At 35.8% G+C, this 20,308-nt stretch overlaps 1 protein-coding gene across 3 annotated transcripts in view; it reads right to left on the bottom strand.

Moving 5' to 3' along the window:
• SEC24A (SEC24 homolog A, COPII coat complex component) overlaps positions 1 to 20,308 on the bottom strand; it is a 92,734-nt gene that overhangs the window by 67,757 nt on the left and 4,669 nt on the right. For all 3 annotated transcript variants that reach the window (XM_051978178.1, XM_051978176.1, XM_051978175.1), the window contains exons 2-3: positions 1,691 to 1,845; positions 364 to 1,003 (exon numbers count right to left, since the gene is read on the bottom strand). In XM_051978178.1, the coding sequence (XP_051834138.1) occupies positions 364 to 445 (82 nt within the window). In that variant the 5' untranslated portion in view covers positions 446 to 1,003; positions 1,691 to 1,845. The remainder of the gene's footprint in view (positions 1 to 363; positions 1,004 to 1,690; positions 1,846 to 20,308) is intronic.

Genomic DNA, 20,308 nt, shown 5'->3' on the forward strand with positions numbered 1-20,308 from the left:
GACTATAGCTAGTAGCTTTTTGGGGTACCATACTGGAGAAACATTCTTCGAATCCCAGGGTCTCATACTTAGGCGCTTGGTGGCCCGGGGTAAAGTTCTCAGAACCTCAGTTCATTTTAAAATTGCGGCTCTGAAATCCCTCAGGGCCCAAATCTCTGCTCAGTCCAAGACTTTTCAGTGTCAGTCGCCCGCCCGGGAGAGGATCTTTCCTCAGGCGGGTCCGAGATATTCAGGGACAATCCGCAGGAGCGCCCAGCTGCGGGCGCAACCCTGAGCCCGGCCCGAGGGCACAAGCGGAAGGAGGCAGTCCCATCCCGGGCCGTGAATTCTCCGCTCTCCCCATGCTAGGGCCAAAGCACTCACCATTGCTGTAGGGCGTCCCCTCAGCGGAGACTGCCCCATTCTGCGCCGGAGAACTGGCGCCGAGCCTCCCAGGCTGGGCCATGGCGGCCGCGCGAGCTGCTCCAGCGGGGCCGGGTCGAGCCGTCTCGGAGGACCCGGAGATGAAAGTCCGCGAGCGGACAAGCGGGCGGGCGGTGGCAGCGCCTTCAGTCTCTCGTCCTGCGAACCGCAGCCTCCCGGCTCCGGAGCCAGCTCTGCCGGAGAGGGAAACGGGATTGGGGGATTGGGAAAGGACCAGAGGGGAGGGAAAAGCACAGAAAAGTAGAAGAAGAGGAGGCGGGGAAGAGGACCTGGGATAAGGGAGGCCCTCGCCGGAAGTGTCTGTCAACCGCCTGGCCGCGCAGGCGCACGACGTACACGTGGCACTTCCTCTTAGTGGGCTGGGACTCAAGTAGGAGGTGGTTCCTGGGTCTTCTTCACCTGCCTTGACTGCCTCCCTTCTGCGTCACGCGTGGATTCGAAGGCGGAGTAAGAGAGGACTCTGCTCGCCACGTCACGGAGTCGAGTCCTTTGCCAGCTCATCCAATAGTGCTGGGGACGGAGTTTTTTTTGCACTCAATCTCTGTGTGGGTCACTTCTTTTTCCAGTTAGGATCCTAGATCTGGAATTGGAAAGGGCACCCCTCAGCCATCCAGTCCGACCCTATTTTATTAAAGTGAGGGAGAAACTGAGACCCATGCTAGTTTGCTTACATTTCTGGCACTTTGAACGGTTGGTACTGGAAGGAGCCCAGCCACTTTAATATGCCCAACAGTCTACACACACACACACACACACACACACACACACACACACACACACTTTAAAGTTCATTTTACTTTGAATGATCGTAGATAAATCATTCTGGTTTTGTGTCTCGTGTCTTCATATACATAAGACTGAAGAATTTGAAAATGTTTTGTTTTGGCATCGTTGTGTGAATAACATTTCAGAAAAAGATTTTACATTTTGTTTCTAAGCCTACTATAGTCATGTTTGACTACTTGGGATGACTTCTGGGTTACCATAGGCGTTAAAGACGTTGAGACCACTCTTTCAGTCCAACGGATGTTTCTGCTACGAATCCCAGATAAATAACTTGGGTGAGGTTAAGAGCTAAGGGAGCCTGCTTTTAATCAAAGGTCATCTATTCTTATACTCATTGTGTCCATTGTGTCTATAACTCCACCTCTCCTGGACAATTTTTGCTATTGGTTCACAAAATTTTTAAAGCACCCAATATACATTATTAATCAGAATAGGGCAGTTACTTGAACATTCTTGTCATTTCCCTTCTTTATAAACTGACCTTTTACTATCCAGTGGCCACTGCTAAGTTTTCCTTATTTTCTGGCACATCGAATGCAGCACTTTTTAGATTTTAAATTGCTCAGCTAGAATTCCATCACCTTCACGTGGCCAGAAGTAGGTCCCAAAGCATACAATGTTTTATAAGAAACACATCTGAAGCAGGCACAAAGTAAAGGATAATCTATTATGCTTCAGTGAAGTAAAAAGAAAAAAATCAGAGATGGAAATCATATCTCAGACAAAACAAGAGCAAAAATAAACCTAATTAAAACTGATAAGCCAGGAAATTACATTTTGCTAAAAAGTACCAAACATAATGAGGTTACTTCAATACTAAATCTATGTGTACCAAGTGCACCTCAGCTTGTCCCTTTTAAATCTAACCAAAAAATTACAAGAAAGAAGTTAAGGAAATGAATAGAATTTTAGAAAAGTTAAATGTGATAGATTTATGGAGAAAACTGAATAGGAATAGAAAGGAATATAACTTTTTCTGAGCAGTACATGGATCCTTCACAAAAACTGACCATATATTAGGGTAGAAAACCTCACAACTAAATTTTAAAAAACAGTATTTAATGCATATTTTAAAAATTACATTCAATAAAGATCTGGAAATGTAGATTAAAATTAATTGGAAACTAAGTAATTCTAAAGAATGAAGGTCAAAGGATAAATCAGAAACAACAATTTCATTAAAGAGAATGACAACAATGAAACAATAGTAGTACTTGGAAATTTTATCTTATACCTTATATCAATAAAATGGAGAAAGAATAGATCAATAAATTGGATATGCAACTAAAAAAAATTAAAAATCTCTAGTTAAACACCAAATTGGAAATCCTGAAAAGTAAAAGCAAGATTAATAAAATTGAAAGTAAGAAAATCATTAAAGAAACAAATAAAACTAGAAACTGATTTTTTTTTTTTTGGAGGGGAAAGCAACAATAAAATTATGTTTAACTTGGTTAAAAAATTTTTTTAAATCCAAAATTACCTGTATTAAAAATTAAAAGAGTGACTTCATCATCAATGAAGATGAAATTAAAGCAATTAATAGCTATTTTGTAGTCCTATTTCTTCTTTTTCAGAAATTTTAGTTGTGTTTGTGCCCAAGCTGTGTTTTCACTTGTGTTTTTGTTCATAGATGTTTTGGAATCATTATCTTCTTCTAGGTTTGTGTCTTGAACATTCCTGTCACTAAAATGGCTTTTTCCCTTCCCCCCCCCAACCCCCTATCTCCCCAATTCTTTCTATTTCAGATTTTATGTTAGGGCTGGAGAGAAGATCTGGGCTGATCCTAATTGCTTTTGGGGGGAGTATTTGAGTGTAGCGACCTGCAAGCTTTCAGTGTTCTCAGGGTGATCTGATGCAGGATAAAGTTGATTACTTCCCCTTGGTTTACACATTCCTGACTTAGGTTTGGGTCTGAGCCAGAGTAGATTTCTGTTAGAAGCCACTTAGCCACTAATTAGTCAGCTGGAAAACTTTGCTGGGAGTAACAGAATCATAATTTACTTTGTTCTGAGATTCCTCCAGTTATATTGCAGGCTGTTCTAGCAGTTAAAACTGAGAACATTCTAAGCTTCTGAGATTTGAGCTAAATTGCTACTGCTTTCCTAAACTTGCTCCTTCCTCTCAATACCAGCCTAGAAATCATGATTCCTTTCTTTGGAATACCATTCCTGGGTACAAATCCCCTTCTTATTCAGCCCAATATTTGTCACTTCGAACTGGGTGGTGGAAGACAAATCTGCCACTTGACATGCTTGTGCACCCTTCAGGTTTAGATCTTTCTGGGTTGGTTCAAGGATCTCTTTTTGCCCCAGTATACAGTTTTCCTACCTTAGAGTGTTAACAGACCTTAGAGTGGCCAGTTATCCCCTGGGCCCTGAGATTTCTCTGTCTGATTCTTAGTTCTGGAAAAGTGACTCATTGTGACTTTTTCTTGAATTTCCCAATCCAGATTCAATCTGATATGTTTTCTAGATCTGTTTGAAGGAAGGTGTTATTTGTTTGTTTGCTTGTTTTGGGGGAGTTGTGGAATGTGTTCTCCTGACTGATTAGTTAATAATATTTGGTATCTTTTTACTTTGCCATAATTTTTCTAATCTTCCTCATTTTGGATACTACTAATGTAATAATATCTAAACTTTAATTCCAAGTACTCTATATAGCTAGCAGAGGGTGAAGATATGATTTTCAAATCTTTTTGCACAATAAGGCCAAAGGTAAAAAAAAATCTCATAGATAAAACTACACAAAGGAATCACAGACAACAGAATAAGTAGCTACATTTTTATTTAAATGATGAATTTGTACTTTAAGTTCAATTTGTTTGTTTCACTTTGGCCTCTTATCTGCCAAAAAATCTACTGTCTTAGAAAAGAAGTTTAAGATTTTTTCATGAGAAACTGAAACTGATATTTAATAATGAACAACTGACTAGTCTGTTACTGAGCTGCTACTTAAGGACAACATGTGACTCATGAAATTATGTTGAAAGATAGATAAATTTGCTAATAATTTCTCAATTCTATTCTGTCTGTTCAAAAGCACCATTTTTAGACTGTGTATATGGATTTCCTCTAAATTTTAATTTTTCTTTATTGTGAGAAGTTATGAAAAACTCAAGCAAAAGCAAATTTGAAAAAAAGTGTTTTTCATAATATAGTTGTAATGGGTGTATAATATATATCCTTTGTATATGGCAAGATAGATGTACCATCTGAGATCTTCAAGGTAAAATTTCCAACTTTTCAGAGAATGGGCTGTCAAAGGATGAAGAATGATCCAGTGCTATTGTGACCAGGCAATCTTTTCTTCACTCAGTCATTTCTGTTTTCCAGCTAGAATTATTTCTATCACAATCAAATATTTTTAGTCTAAAAATTACCAGCTATTAAAGGGGGGAAAAAGCATTTTTCTCATCACTCTCATAGGATCATACTTAACTTGTTATCTCCACCAAAAGGCTGGCTACACAAAAGACCTATCTTGAGTAGCTAGTAAATCTCTTTATCAAAGTAATCAGTAAGCAAATTTGGGGAAGTTACACAAATTAGAATAGAACAAAAATAAACAAAAGCAAATGAGTTTTGGGGAGAGAGAAAACCTCAACTCAAATAATCTGAGAAGGGGGGTTGAGGGAGTTCTATCTAATGGAAATCAAGACGACATGATAGGAGCTGGCTTCTCCACATTTCTATGGCCCTTGGGATATTCCCAGTCTGTGATTAAGAGGTTCTTTCTTGCATCTCTCCAATGCCTTCCCTGAATTTCTGTCCTTTATACACAGGCACATAAGCATTATCAGTTTAGCAAACTTTCAATAAATCAGGGGTCACATCCCCTTCTGCATCAGCAAAATCACAGAGTAATCCTTCAGGAAAACTATCCCAGGCTTGAGTAAATAAGGGGGTTGTATTCTAAAGGTCTCAGTTAATATTTTCCAAGCACCTACCATTATATATTTAGTAAACACTCCATAAATTTGTATGATTGAATTAAAAATTCTCCACATGTAGTTGATACTTCAGAATTTTATCCAGTTCATCAGTGTGGAGACCAGAGAGACCCAGACATTTCCATAGTGAGTAACAGACAAAATAGAGTCAGTGAGGTACTTTGAAATTAGACTTTTTCATCTTCTCTTGGAAACAGAAGGAAAATAAGGAAATGGTGTTGCCCCTAGCTGTGTGTACTGGTACACAAGATTGGATCATTGACTTTTCATGAAGCAGACAAGAATTGATAGTATTGTGTCTGTGGTGGCTATTAGTATTAATGCTGCTATAACTTGACACTAAGGTGGATAGAGACTGAGACTGCTGTGATCAGCAGGGTTCTAGATTTTGGAAGAAATGGAGATTGAAATCACATAGAGGATCTTAATTCTGACAGTTAATTCTTATGACTCCCTTTGAGTTGGTGAGCTGGAGAGTGAGCCCAGTTTCTAGCACTGGTCTTTCTCTGGATTTCTTCCTTACAAACTGTTCATGATCCTGACATGAGGACCTGAATACAATATTCTACTTTTTTTATTTCTTTCCAGAATCACAAGTTTGAATGGTTCAATAATCCTGCCATCTGTCAAAGAGCAGGAAGGGAATAAACATTTAAAAAGTGTCTACTATATATAATTCATTGTGCTAAGTACTTTATAAATATTATTTCATTTGTTCCTCTCAATAACCCAGACAGGTTGGTGATACTATTATGCTTATTTTATAGATGAGGAAACTAAAACAAATAAAGGTTAAATGACTTGCCCAGAATCATGTAACTAGTAAATATTTAGAGCTATATCTGAATTTAGATTTTAACTTCTAGTCCAACATGCTACCCACTGTGCCACCTAGCAGCTTAAGGGAAATTTACAAGGTTGGCTTGAGGCAAATAGTTCTATATGTTGCTGATATGTAGCAATATATATATATATGTTGGGATATAGATGTGAAGAAAGTCATGACCAGAGAAGGAAAGCTTAAAAAGACAGAATGGGGGCTCATGAATTGGGTATAAATTTAGTATTTTAGACCCAGCTTTATAGTATACCAAGTATATTCCCAGTATACCAAAATAAGGTAGAAATGGCTTCATGATCTAGACATAAAGAATGATATTATAAACAAATTAGAAGAACATAGGATAATTTACCTCTCAGATCTGTGGAAGAGGAAGGAATTTATGACCAAAGTAGAACTAGACATCATTATTGATCACAAAATAGATAATTATATCTATTATATTAAGTTAAAAAGTTTTTGTACAAACAAAACTAATTCAGACAAGATTAGAAGGCAAGCAATAAGCTGGGGAAATATTTTTTACATCCAAAGATTCTGATAAAGGCCTTATTTCTAAAATTATAGAGAATTGATTCAAATTTATAATATTGACTCAAATATAATAATTTATATCCAATTGATAAATGGTCAAAGAATATGAACAATTTTCAGATGAAGAAATTGAAACTATTTGTAGTCACATGAAAAGGTGCTCCAAATCACTATTGGTCAGAGAAGTGCAAATTAAAACAATTCTGAGATATCACACACCTCTCAGATTGGCTAAGATGACAAGAAATGATAATGACCAATGTTGGAGGGGATGTAGGAAAATTGGATACTAATACATTATTAGTGGACCTGTGAATGGATCTAACCATTCTAGAGAGCAATTTGGAACTATGCTCAAAAAGTTATGAAACTGTGCATACCCTTTGACCCAGCAGTGTTTTTACTGGTCTTATATCCCAAGGAGATTTTAAAAAAGGGAAAGGAACCCACATGTGCAAAAATGTTTCTTAAAGCCCTTTTTGTAGTGGCAAGAAACTGGAAACTGAATGCATGCCTATCAATTGGAGAATGGCTGAATAAGTTATGGCATATGAATATTATTGTTCTGTAAGAAATGACCAGTAGGATGAGTTCAGAGAGGCTTGGAGAGACTTACATGAATTGATGCTAAGTGAAATGAGCAGAACTCAGCAGATCATTATACACATGGCAACAACAGACCATCAATTCTGATGGACGTGGCTCTCTTCAACAATGAAATGATTCAAACCAATTCCACTTGTATAGTGATGAAGAGAGCCATCTACACCCAGAGAGAGAACTATGGGAACTGAGTGTGGACCACAACATAGCATTCTCGTTCTCTCTGTTATTTGTTTGCATTTTGTTTTTTTCTCAGTTTTTCTTTTTCTTCCTTCTTGATCTGATTTTTCTTGTGCAGCAAGATAACTGTATAAATATATATATGCGTATATTGGATTTAACATATATTTTAACATATATTAGACTACCTGCCAATTAGGAAAGGGAGTGGGGGAAAGGAGGGGAAAAAAGGTTTTACAAGGATCAATGATGAAAAAATTACCCATGCATATGTTTTGTAAATAAAAAGTTTTCTAAGAAAAAATTTAGTATTTTAAGTAATATTCCATGTTTTGCCATCAATTAATTTTAGGTCTATTCAGCACTGTCTCTTGAAACCATGAATCAGCAGATTAAGAAACAATAATTTCTGGCTAAAAGTTCCTAGTGGTGAGTGGGCATATTAACAATCTTTTAGAAAGGCTAGTAGTATGTGCCAGAGACTGATAGGACCACAAGACTGGTGGCTTAGGTGTATTATCACTTTTTAGACACTCTTATTTTGTACTCGGCAGAGAACTAATGAAGTGTTATATTGCCTTTCTTCAGGCTTAAGGAATTTAACCAAAAAAAAGTGTGACCCAAAGCCATGGGTGAGGCTGTAACAAAGGACAACAAAAGGTCATTTTACATACAGTGACCTATTTAAAAATAGGTTGTGTTTGGAATTCAAAACATATTTTCCTACTGCCTAAAGTTCAGATTTCACTTCTCCCTCATGTTTTTCTAATACTCTTGATAGGAGAGAACCTTTGCAAAAGGTTCTAGCTCTCATTGATGAGGTATCCTTAGTTAGAGAGATGGATCTCCTGTCCCTTCCTTCCACTTAAACATTAACATTTGATGTAACTTTTACAAAGTAATAAATACTTCAAAAGTGTAAACAAAAATATACATTTACTCCACTCAGTAATGGAGAGGGATAATACACTCCTCCCCACCTTTACTACCTCAGTCTCTGGAGAGGGCACTAGGTTCATAGCTTAGCTCAGTTTCTATAAAGCACAGTTCTAAGTTCCAAGTCCAAATTCAGGCTTGAGTCCAAGGTACCTTGGCTTCTCTAGGTTTCCCTGATAAACTGGATGGCTGCAATAATTTACTTGCCTTACTGGCTCCAAAGTCTCTATGGCTTTAAGTGAGGTTCACTACAGCACCTGAAACTCGGAAGGATAAACAAAACAAAATGGAAACAAACACCTCCAGGCCCATTTCTCCCTGAGAACACAAGGGAAGAAAGTCCTTCTATTCTTACCCATTCAGTTCATGTTGCCCATGGTGTAGATAACTGAAGATGATCCTCTGGAAACATTAGGAAAGTGAATTCAGGAAAAAGAGTGAACCAGAATAGAATCCTCCACCTAGTACTAGAAGACACAGAATATTTCCATGTTAAGGGGTCTAGGAATTCCTAGGCAAGCCCTTTCATGGTGCCTCCATATTAGGGGATGTGAGAATGTTCCCAAGGCCTCTTGTCCATAAATCCCAAAAAATATCTGAAAAAGGCTCTAGAAAGATCAATGATTAAAGCAAAGAAATCAAAAGTAAGCTCCTCCAATCAGGCTAAAACTGCCTTAAAAGTTGGCCAAAAATGGATGGAAAATGGTAGCTACAAATACAACTTCACAAAAATGAGCTGTAAGTCAGCAAAATATCATGAATGATAGCTAGAAATTCTCCATTTCAACTTTTTTTAGCATCCCCCTAACTACTCTCATCACAACAATAGGGATCCCCTCTCTGTACCATTTAGAGTACTTACCATATAATGGTCATGGGTGCCATATTGCATGTGTACATATATATGTACTGTATAGTCAGTCCTTCCCTTACTTCTACCATAAAAGACACAAGGGTCATTACAATCCAACAGAACCAGCTTACATTGATTGTGTTAAACTAACTGTCTAACATACTAAGTTTGAGATAGTAATAAAACTGATGGACATCCTACATAACAAAAATGAATTTGCTTAATAGCTAGGATGGTTTGCTTTTCTTAAGGCAGACTAGTGCCACTACCCACTTTTTTTTTTTTTAACTCCTCCCAGGCAATTGGAATTAACTGACTTGTCCAGGGTTACACAGTTAATAAGTGTTTGCTGTCTGAGGCTGGATTTAAACCCAGGTCCTCCTGATTTCAAGGTCAGTACTCTATCCACTGTACAATCTAGCTGCCTCATCCCCTTACCTCCACTTCTTGAGGACTCATCATATTAACGCCAAACTTAGTACTGACAACCAATTGACTTAATCTAGTACAACTTCTGATAGAATCTAACACCCTTTCAGCTGCCTCCACCTAGTACTAGAAGACAGAATATTTCCATGTTAAGAGATCTGGGAATTCCCAGGCAAGCCCTTTCCTGGTGCCTCCATATAAGGGGATCTGAGAATGTTTCCAGGGCCTCTTGTCTATAAATCCCAGAAAATATCTGGGATTCCTGAGTGCAAACGATTTAGTAATATCAGCCTCCCAATAACAGGTATTACAGGTTAAATTATTATTTATTATAGGTTAAGTTTATTAAAGGAAAAAGAAGTGAGGTTTCAAAAGAAAAAGGATTCTCAGGGAGAATATGGGTGCCCCTGATCAGAATGTTTGAGAATGGAAGAAGGAGGGAAGTGTGATAGTACCAGTGTTTTTTGAAACATCTTCCTTGGACTACAGCTTCTTGTTTTAGTTTCCTTGCCTAAGGATATTAAAAAATATATATCTGCCACATGTAATCTGTACCTTTGAGATTTGTTATATACTTGAGAATCTGCAAGTTACCACACTCTTTTGGTCAACCCAGTTTCCAGATGGAAGTAAGAGACCTGCCTCAAGAGAAATTACTTCTATATTCTTGTTGCATATTCTTGCTGTATGAGGGCAAAGTAAACTTCTCCTTTGTTAAATGTTTAGTGATTTATTTCCAAGTGCTTCATTTCATCTCAACACCAAACCAAAACTAAAGCATTAAACCTGCATCTCCAACAGAAAGTTAAAAGATGCAATTAGAAACTAACATAAGATTTGCTGATTTTTCTGAAGAGAAAGGAACTGTTTTTTCTAAAGAGAAAGAAGCCGTTTGTCTTCTAAAGAATGCTATAATGGAGTCACAGAAGCTGTCAGGTAAGAGACCATCCAGTAAAGATTAGAGAAAGATTTGAAAATTATTAATACTAATTCCTAGCTCAGTGGTACTGAGATAAACAATAATGGCATATTATTTGTCAGTCTGATCACAGCAACACAGAGGCTTATCTTCCCAGGGCATGTATCCAAAATATAACAAAGAGCCTCCTAGGACTTATCAAAATGAATGACAACTACCTATTGTGGAGGACATGTGAGCATGAATGATATTGCCAGAAAGACTATAAAAAGTATTCCCTATGTTTACAAGATTTTGGACAAAGAGCAACACACAGACCACAAAAATAGAAATTATGGTTTTCTCACTGTTACTCTTTGAGGGCAAGAGATACAGAAAAGAAAGATTAATTTAGAAAGTTAAATATCTAGTTAATAAAATGATAGTTGAGAATGGGCTTTGAACTTTTGAACAATGGATTAAAATATAAGAATGATGGAGCACACCTAATTTATACCTAACTATAGATGTATACTCCCTACCCTCACCATGACCTATGGCCTCATTAGTCTACATATTGCAAAATAATATTAGGACACTACTTTAGTCTGAAGTCCGTGGTCCAATGTAAACAAGAAAGCTTATCAGTTTTTAACACAGAAACCTACATTGAAATCTTTTAAAACTATCTTTATCAAAGGCCTAAATAGTTGCTAAAGGGAGCAGCCTGGTCAGCCCAGGAAATATTAGTTTCTGTAATCAATTGACTAAGAGCAGGAGTTGTTTTTTTTTTTTTTTTAATATTAATTCAGTTAATAGAAGTATCTCTTGACAGATTAAAAAAAAAACAAAAAAAACAGAATCCTTCAAAGGAATGGTTAAAAAGGGATTGAAAAAATTTGGGAAAAATGATTCTTCAGGATTAAAAACAAATGTTAAGCCACCATTGTGACAAGTCAGAGCTGTATATTAAACTTTGTTTTCCCCTGTGAGCTTGATTATGAAGTTTGTCTTTGTTCTTGAAATCTATAAATTATCACTCAAACATGGATAGCTTAGAGAGATTTTTCTTTTTTTAATTAATTTTTTATGTTTAATATTTTTATTTTCCCCAGTTACATGTAAATATATTTTTATATTTGTTTTTAAAATTGAGTTCCAGATTCTCACCCTTCCTTTCCATTGAGAATGCACATGTGAAATGCACATGTAAAACATTTCCATAAAAGTCATGTTGCAAAAGAAAACATAGATCTTCCCCCTAATTTCTCCAAAAAGCCTCAAGAAAAAAAAAAAGTATTGAGACACAATTAGTTCTTTTCTCTAGGTATGGATAGCATTTTAAATTATAAGTCCTGAATAATCTTGGATCATTATATTGATGAGAATAGTAAAGTCATTCACAGCTGATCATCTCACAAGTTTGCTATATACTATATACTATGTACTATGTACACAATACATTTCATTTTGCTTTAGCTCATGGAGTTCTTTTCAGGTTTTTCTGATAGTATCTTGTTTATCATTTCTTATGGAACAATAACATTCCATCATAATCACAATACAGTTTGTTTATTCAGCCATTCCTTACTGATGGATACCCCTTCAATTTCTAATTCTTTGCCCTGAGAAAAGAACTGACATAAATAATTTTGGATATATAGGTTCTTTTCCTTTTTTTTTTTTTTTTGAATCTCTTTTGGATTCATGCTTAGTAGTGGTATTGTTAGGTCAAAGGATATGCATCATTTTATAGTCCTTTGGTCATAATAGTTCATATCTTTCCATCATTTATCAGTTGGAGAATGGCTCTAATTTTTAAAAAATAAATTTGTCTTAATTCCTATTACATTTGAGAAATAAGGCCTTTATCAGAGAAACTTGCTTCAAAATTCTTTTTTATTCTCTTTTCTTTCACCCTGTCCCTGCTCAAAAGTGTTTTGCTTCTAACCAGCCCTGCCCCCTATATGTCCTCTCTTCTATCACACTCCCCCTCCCCCCCACCCTTATACCCCTTTTCCTTCCTAATTTCCTACAAGGTAAAATGATTTCTAAGCCCATATTGAGTATGTATGTTAATTCCTTAGAGAGAATTTTCAAAAGCAGAATGAATTTCTGTTCCTTTGTATTTTATCCCTAAACAAAGATGCTTAAAATTATTTAATCACTAAACTGGCAGATTTGTACCCAAAATACATGGTGCTGAATTTTTCTTTCTTATAACAAAGACTACTAAAAATGTATCTGTGACTTGTGTAACTAATCAAAAAGGCTTTAAATTAAAAAGGATGGGAGGAAAAGAAGTTCCCAAGAGACAAAATCCAAAAAAGGAGATAGCAGTCAAACTCTTGGCCTCAAAGGTTTAGGCAACAAGAGAGAAGGGCTTAAGGTTTCCAAAGCAAGGAAACAAAGTTGACCTCGTATATATTACTGAGACTTGATGGGGATAAAATCAATAGCTTGATGGGCCTATGGCTCTGGATGGAAATACCTTATACAAAAGAAACAATATAAATAAAAGGGGAACAGATGGTTGAACATAGTTTATTAATATGACTCAGGGTTTAAGCCTAATGTATTTGTGCAAGACTTTTATTGGTGGAGGGAGATGCTCTTTGTATAATATAATTCTGGGCTGATATTCCTTCTCTGAAAAGAGTAAAGGAGGTCTGCTTTGGAACTCTAAACTCCTCTTCTATTTTAATAAAGAATCAAAGGCCCCTTGGGAAGGATTGGCAATATTCCAGAGATAACTGTTCACATTGCCCTGCCAGCTGCATTTAGACAAATCCATATGGATACATGAGGCAGTTAGGTAGCTCAGTATACTAGACTTGGAGTCAGGAAGATCTGAGTTCAAAACTCAGACCTCAGACACTTAATGGGAAGAGTAAGTTACCCTGTGTGACCCTCTCTGTATTAAAACTGGAAAAAGAAATGTCACTCCAGTATCTTTGCCAAGAAAACCCCATATGGTCGGGTCACAAAGAGGCAAGATAGAACAACAACAAAAACACTTGAATACATATTTTACATAGGCAACATACATACCCTATGTAAAGTAGACATATTTGTCAAACCAATAAAAACTAGTCTGACTAATGGCCCCAACTCTCTGGGATGACAGTGTACCAAGGTTACTAAACCAAAAGACTGGGCATTAATCTCTTTCCCCTTTTCAGCTTCTTTTTAGATTGGCATGATTAAGGTTAGGCTTCCTACTTCCCTCATTTCTTCTTAGGCAATTTGGAAAATACCTTCACTCTGATGAGGTCTTCAATGTTAGGTGTGGTTAGCCCTGAGGCAGGGAGGGAGAAAGCTCTGATTGAGATGAGTTTAGATCCATGGTCCTACCCTCTGGGCGGTTGTACAGTCCGAAATCCAATTTATATTAAACCTTTGAGACCCACCCTCTGTAGAGGTTTCAAGCATTTCATTTTACCATACCCCATTGGAAATCTCAGTCATATCCCTGAGATTAAATTTTCCCTTTAAAATCTACTTATGTGCCATCCCATGGCTGCTGCTTTCCTTTGGGTCAGTCTAGCATGGCATTCTTCCTCATGGTGTCTTTCCTTTTCCCCTTTTCTCATGCCATGTGGTATCTCACCTAACTCGTCTATGCTTCCCAACCCTACTTCTCCTTATAGATAACTCTTTTAGAGTGTTGTACCTTTCAACACTCTAAACTTTAGCCTGCCAGCTAAGGGCATTCCTCAATCTCATGAGGTGTTCCCTTTCTACTGGGTAAATATGAGTTCCACTGAGGAACTTGTCTTTCATATGTTCTCCCACACTATTTCATATTTACCATTTCTAATCTCTATTGTATCTCCTCACTTTGTAACCTCTTCCCTAAATAAATCTACTTTTTGCCAAAGAGAATGGCCATTGTGAATTCTTCACATGACCGAATCCCAACTTTTGGTGCCTACAATCATCTGATGTCTACACCACCCACATCATTTTGGTCCTCAAACCACATACATCAACTCTGCTGATTCTAGAAATAACAAGATGTTTTCCCATCGTATTATACTAAGTCATTGTCTGAAATGGTTAACCTGGGAAGAGCTTGGATTTTTCAAGTGGATTGTAAATTCACTCTCCATCCCTCCTAATGGAAGGGACTAATATCAGTAAATGGTAGAGAGAAAGAAAGGAGGGAAAGAAGCAGGGAGGGACTCAGATTGAATGTAAATAGCAATCATTTCTGCGTTGGCTAGAAACTCTGAGGGTCTTCCCCTTCTAGATTCATCCAATCATTTATTAATTTATTCAGTTTTTTTTTCTGGACTAAGTAAAAGAGATTCTTTGCTTAAATTGCTACATAGCCTGAATCACTCAATGGGTGCAGCCTCAGTCAAACTGAAACCTGTTGAAGATCTTAACTTAAAAAGGCCAATACTCTCATTTCATCCAGGACCATCTCTAATCGTTTTGGTCTGTATCTTGCCACTAAACCCAAATGGCTCTGGAAGAGAAAGTGAAGCAGGTGACCTTGCACAGCCCTCCCTTACTTAAATCCATTTCATTTGGATGTCATGGCATTACCTCCCTGATGTCATGGGCCTCTTCAAGAACAAAAGACAAACAACAATAACATGAGCGTGGAGCTTGAAAAGTCTCTGTTAGTAGCTATGTCCATATCCCCTTTTGAATAGCAATAAAATTTGTTAATTTGTTGCTTTCACCTGAACTATATCACTCATAAGCAAAAATCTAGGAATCAAAAGGAAGAATTATAGCAGAAAATATTTGGCTGAAGTTCAATAAATGGAGAAACAAAAATAATTTTGTTTCTGAATTATACCAGATCACCTAGATAGAAAAAGAAAATTGATAAAGAAATTGGAAAACATCTCAAACTTTTTACAAAGGCATAATTATAGGAGTCATATAGAACTTCAGTTATCCAGATATCTGCTGGAGTTCTTTCTGTTAAAAGTAGAAGAGCTAACTTTTTGACTTATTTTGGTGAAAATATCATATCTCATAAAAAGATGGAGGAGACAATGAGATTAGACTCTCATTATGGATCTGTTTCTCATTTAAGAGGAAAGAAAGTTAGAAATGATGGGAACCCTGTGGGAACTGGAAGTGACCTCTCTCTGAAAGTATGTGATAGAAGAGAGGCAATCAATTGTAGGCAGTCTGACATGCACCCTACATTGGGGAATGCAGATTTCTAATGTTTCCAAAGAAAATAGAGAAGGTCTAACTGTTCTATAGGGGAAATCAGCTCAGAAGGAATGAAAAAGGTCCAAGAATGAACTAAATAGATGATTATCTATTATTATGTTCATCTATTCATTATAGATGAATATCTAGAAATAAAAATCGTGATTACAAATAGCCAATTTTTTATAAGTGATTTGGATAAAGACATATTGGCATGCTTATTGGATTTTTAGATGATAACAAAGCTTAGAAAGATAGCCAACATGCTGCACAACTGTGGAAGTATCCCAAAAGCTTATGACAGGTGAGATGATTGGACCTAATTTAAGAAGATAAAATGCTCAGATACAAATATCAACTTCACAAGTAAAATATGGAGGAACTATGGTTAGAGAATAGTTTGTCTGAAAAAAGATCTCTAGGTTCTAGTTTTGCAAGTTCAATTTCAATTATTAGTGTGATGTGGCAACCAAAAATGTTTATATCTTAGGCTACATTAAGAGAGGCATTAACTCCCAGGAAGAGGGAGTTGACAGTACCTATGTACCCTGCCCTAGTCAGACATTCACTAGAATGTTGTGTTCATTTCTGAGAAACATAGTATAAGAAGGACACTGATAAGATAGTGTCCAGAGGAGGACAACTAGGATAACAAAGGACCTTTAGTCCATGACATAATGAGGATCAGTTAATTTTAAAAACTACGTATGTGTGTATGTATATATATATGTATGTATGTATCTTTAATTTACATAGTATTATAAGATTTGCAAAACACTTTACAAAGATTATCTCATTTTATGCTGACAAGTCTATGAGGAAGATGATTTTATTATCTTCTTTTTATAGATGAGGAAACTGAGACAAACAGGTTAAATAATTTGCTCAGGATCACATAGTTATTAAATGTCTGAGGTAGGATTTGAATATAGGGTTTCTTGACTTTTCCTCCAGTCCTCTATCCACCATGCCACCTAATTGACTTTGTTGAAATAATTGAAGAAAACTGACTTGGAGACAAGAAGACTGGCAGCAGACTTGATAGCTGCCTTCAAATATATGAATGATTGTCAAGCAAAAGAGAGATTTTTGTTCTGTTGCGCTACAGATGTAGATGCGCTACATCTAAGGAGAGATGGGCTGAAAATGCAAAGAAGCAAATTTAAGCCTGAAGTCAGGAAAAGCTTCCTACTAATAATAGGAATCTCAAACTAGACACTAGAATGGGCTGCCTCTAAGGTGATATATTCTTCTTCTTGGAGATCTTCAAGCAGATTCCTTTGGAATTTGCACTAGATGGCCGCTAATCTCCCTTCCAGTCTTCAAATTCTGTGAATTCAAATTCTTATGATTCTTTGATTAAAGCATTAGAATGATTGAAAGAAACTAAAGCTAAAGTTGTCCATTAACTAGTTCCAGTCTCTCAGAGCATTTGTTATGAATGTGATTCAACAGAGTGAATACTGGTCCAGAAAAAGAAAAAAGCTCTTGACAGCTGGTATTATCTCATGAATCTTTGAGAACTAAAGAAGTTTCAAGGATTGGTTTTCTATTCTTGGAAATTTGTGAGGAATTATGCTATAATTGCTAAATCATTCATTGATACCTCCAATCCACCCCTACCCCTTCCCTTGCCTTTATAAGTACGTTTTAGAAAGATCTAAAACTAGAAGAGTTAAAAAGGCAAAATGACCTGACATCTTTGCAGGTCATTCAGACAAGAAGTAAAAACAAATTTTTAGAGTTTGGCCAATTACCTCATCTACTCAGTGTTGGCTTTTGCAATTCCAAATAAGACCTTTGTGCTATATACTGATAGTGAGATCCAGCTTGGAAGGCTTAAGGCCTGTAGTAAGAAAGTGATAAACACAAGAAATCTATTGCATTTGATAGTAAAAGATATATTTTCATTGAGATTTGTAATCCTGTATACAAAGTGGAAGTTGCATAGTTTAGTGATGAAAAGGGCTTAAAAAGTATTTTTTTATGTAAAGGGAAAAATTTATATTCCTTGTTAAATCATATAAAATATTGCCACGGTTATAGAACATTGATATCCCCAGAAAGTAGGAAGGTAACTTTGTTTTAATAAAAACAGCTTATATGTAGAAAGAAGGAATTTTCAGAAGGAATTTGGACAATTTTAGTCATAAAATGAAGTGTTACAAAATATAAAGACAAAGAACCTGGAACACATTATCTATCAGACTTATGGATAAAGAATTTATGAATAAATAAGAAACAAAGCATTGTGAGATGTAAAATGTATCATTTTGATTATATTAAATTAAAAAAGGTTTTATACAAATGAAATCAATGTAAGCAAGATTAGAAGAAAAGTGAAAAATTTGGAAAAATAATTAGTTTCTCAGATAAAAGTTTCCAATCTCAAATTTGTCATTTGTCAAATTTATAAGAATATAAATCATTCCCCAATTGATAAGAAGTCAAGAGATACAAACAAGCAGGTTTTCTTTTTTTTTTTTTTTATAATTTTAAAATCTAGTAACTAATTTTTATATTTTAAAATCTATTTTAATTACTAAGTACATATAGCTATAATTCAAGTCTCCCTCAAATGTGAATCCCATTAAAGTTCTTCTGGTTTTTAAAAAAATAATAATAGCTTTTTATTTTTCAAAATCCATGCAAAAATAGCTTTCAACATTCACCCTTGCAAAACCTTACGTTTCAAATTTTTCTTCCTCCCTCCCCACCTTCTCCCTTTCCTAGGCAAGCAATCCAATATAGGTTAAACATGTGCAATTCTTCTAAAAAACCATATTTCCATACTTATCATGCTGCAATAAAAAATCAGATCAAAAGGGAAAAAAATGAGAAAGAAAAACACAAGTAAGCAAATAAGAACAACAACAAAAAAGGTGAAGATACTATGTTGTGATCTACATTCTGTCCTCATAGTCCCCTCTCTGGATGAAGATGGCTCTCTCCATCACAAGACTATTGTAATTGGCCAAAATCAAAACTATATATAAAAATGCTCTAAATCATAATTGATTAGAGAAATGCAAATTAAAATAATTTTAAGATATCATCTCATATCTATCAGATTGGTTAAAATGAAAGAATGGGAAAATGACAAATGTGGGGGGAATGTAGAAAAATTGAGGTGCTAATACATTGTGGGTATTACTGTGAACTGTGCCAACCATTTTGGAGAGCAATCTGGAATTATGCCCAAAGAGTTATAAAACTGTGTAGATACCCTTGAACCCAGCAATACCACTATTAAGTCTGTTTATCATGGTGATCAGGAACGAAGAAAAGAATCTTTCTATTCTAAAATATTTATGGCAATTCCCTTTGCGGTGGCAAAAAAAAAAAAAAAAAAAAAGAAATTGAAGGGATATTCATCAAATGGGGAATAGCTAAAAAAGATGATTCGGTTGGAAGTTTATTTTTACTATAAGAGATAATGAGCGGGTTAATTTTAAAAATACATGGACTTAAATGAAATAATGAAAGTGGAATGAGTAGAACCAAGAGATAGCTATATATAGTAATAGTAATATTGAACAATTGGAAACAACTAAATTATTCTGATTATAAATATTTAAATTTAGTACAAAGGACCTATGGAAGAATATGCTATCTGTGTTCAGAGAAAGAACTGATAAATAGAAATATGAATAGTATGGTTTACATATATTTATAAATCTTTATTGCAGGATAGAGAGGGAAGGAGGAAGGAGACAGTTTGGAACTTAAAATGTAATAGATAAATTAAATTTAGAAAAAAAATAAAAGATTCAAATTTCTTTCTTGTGTGGGAACAATTTAATGTTATAAAAAGATAGAGTATAAAGAAGTAGTTTCAAAAATACAAAGAAATATTGAATTATATTGAAACCTTCAGAGATATAAACATTATGGTTACCTCAGCTCATTTGCCTCTGTTCGGATTAAAGAGAATAAAACTTAAAAAATGAGAAATAACATAAACACTTTGAAACTAAGATGATTTAAGACTTAATGATTTGATAAGGAAAATTTGGAGGAATTATGACTTTTTGTGAATGACGAATCACTGTGAATCAGGAGCTTCTCATTTAAATCACCGAAAAGAAGAATTGGGTACAGGAACCATAGGACATTTGAAGACCCAGGAAGAATGCTGAAAAAAGTTGGACCAATTCAAAGATGTCAGCTGACAGAAAACTTCAACTGACTGATTCCTGATTGGTGGAGAAAGAAGCGACTTCATTGGATACGATTGTCGGGGATAGCTATTGCCCTTCAAAGTCATCTAGAATTGATGAGAGGTGAAGCTTCTTATAAGGGCCTGTTATGTTAGTTTAAAAAAATCAATTTGAATTGTGTTATGAGATTCACCCTGATTGGTTAAAACAACATCTAGGTTAGTGAATAACTGTCTCAGCAGATCTCTTTAACTCAGATATTGCCAGTTTCATGATTTTTGACATATAGAGAGTTGCTATTAATATTAAGAGCTAAGACTTTCTAACACCCACTTAAGAGGGATGGTAAATTGGAAGAGCTTGTAAATGCTATATTTGAGTAGGGAAAACTATTTCCCCATCTGAAGAATGGTGAGGATGAGCAGTGATCAGAGAAAGTTTTATATGGTGCAGATGTTCCTGAAAAGACCGATAACATTGATGTCTGCTCTCCAGAGTTGTAAGTTATCTTTAGCACATGACTTCCCCCCCT

Source organism: Antechinus flavipes, chromosome 2, assembly GCF_016432865.1.
Source record: "Antechinus flavipes isolate AdamAnt ecotype Samford, QLD, Australia chromosome 2, AdamAnt_v2, whole genome shotgun sequence".
Classification (NCBI taxonomy): domain Eukaryota; kingdom Metazoa; phylum Chordata; class Mammalia; order Dasyuromorphia; family Dasyuridae; genus Antechinus; species Antechinus flavipes.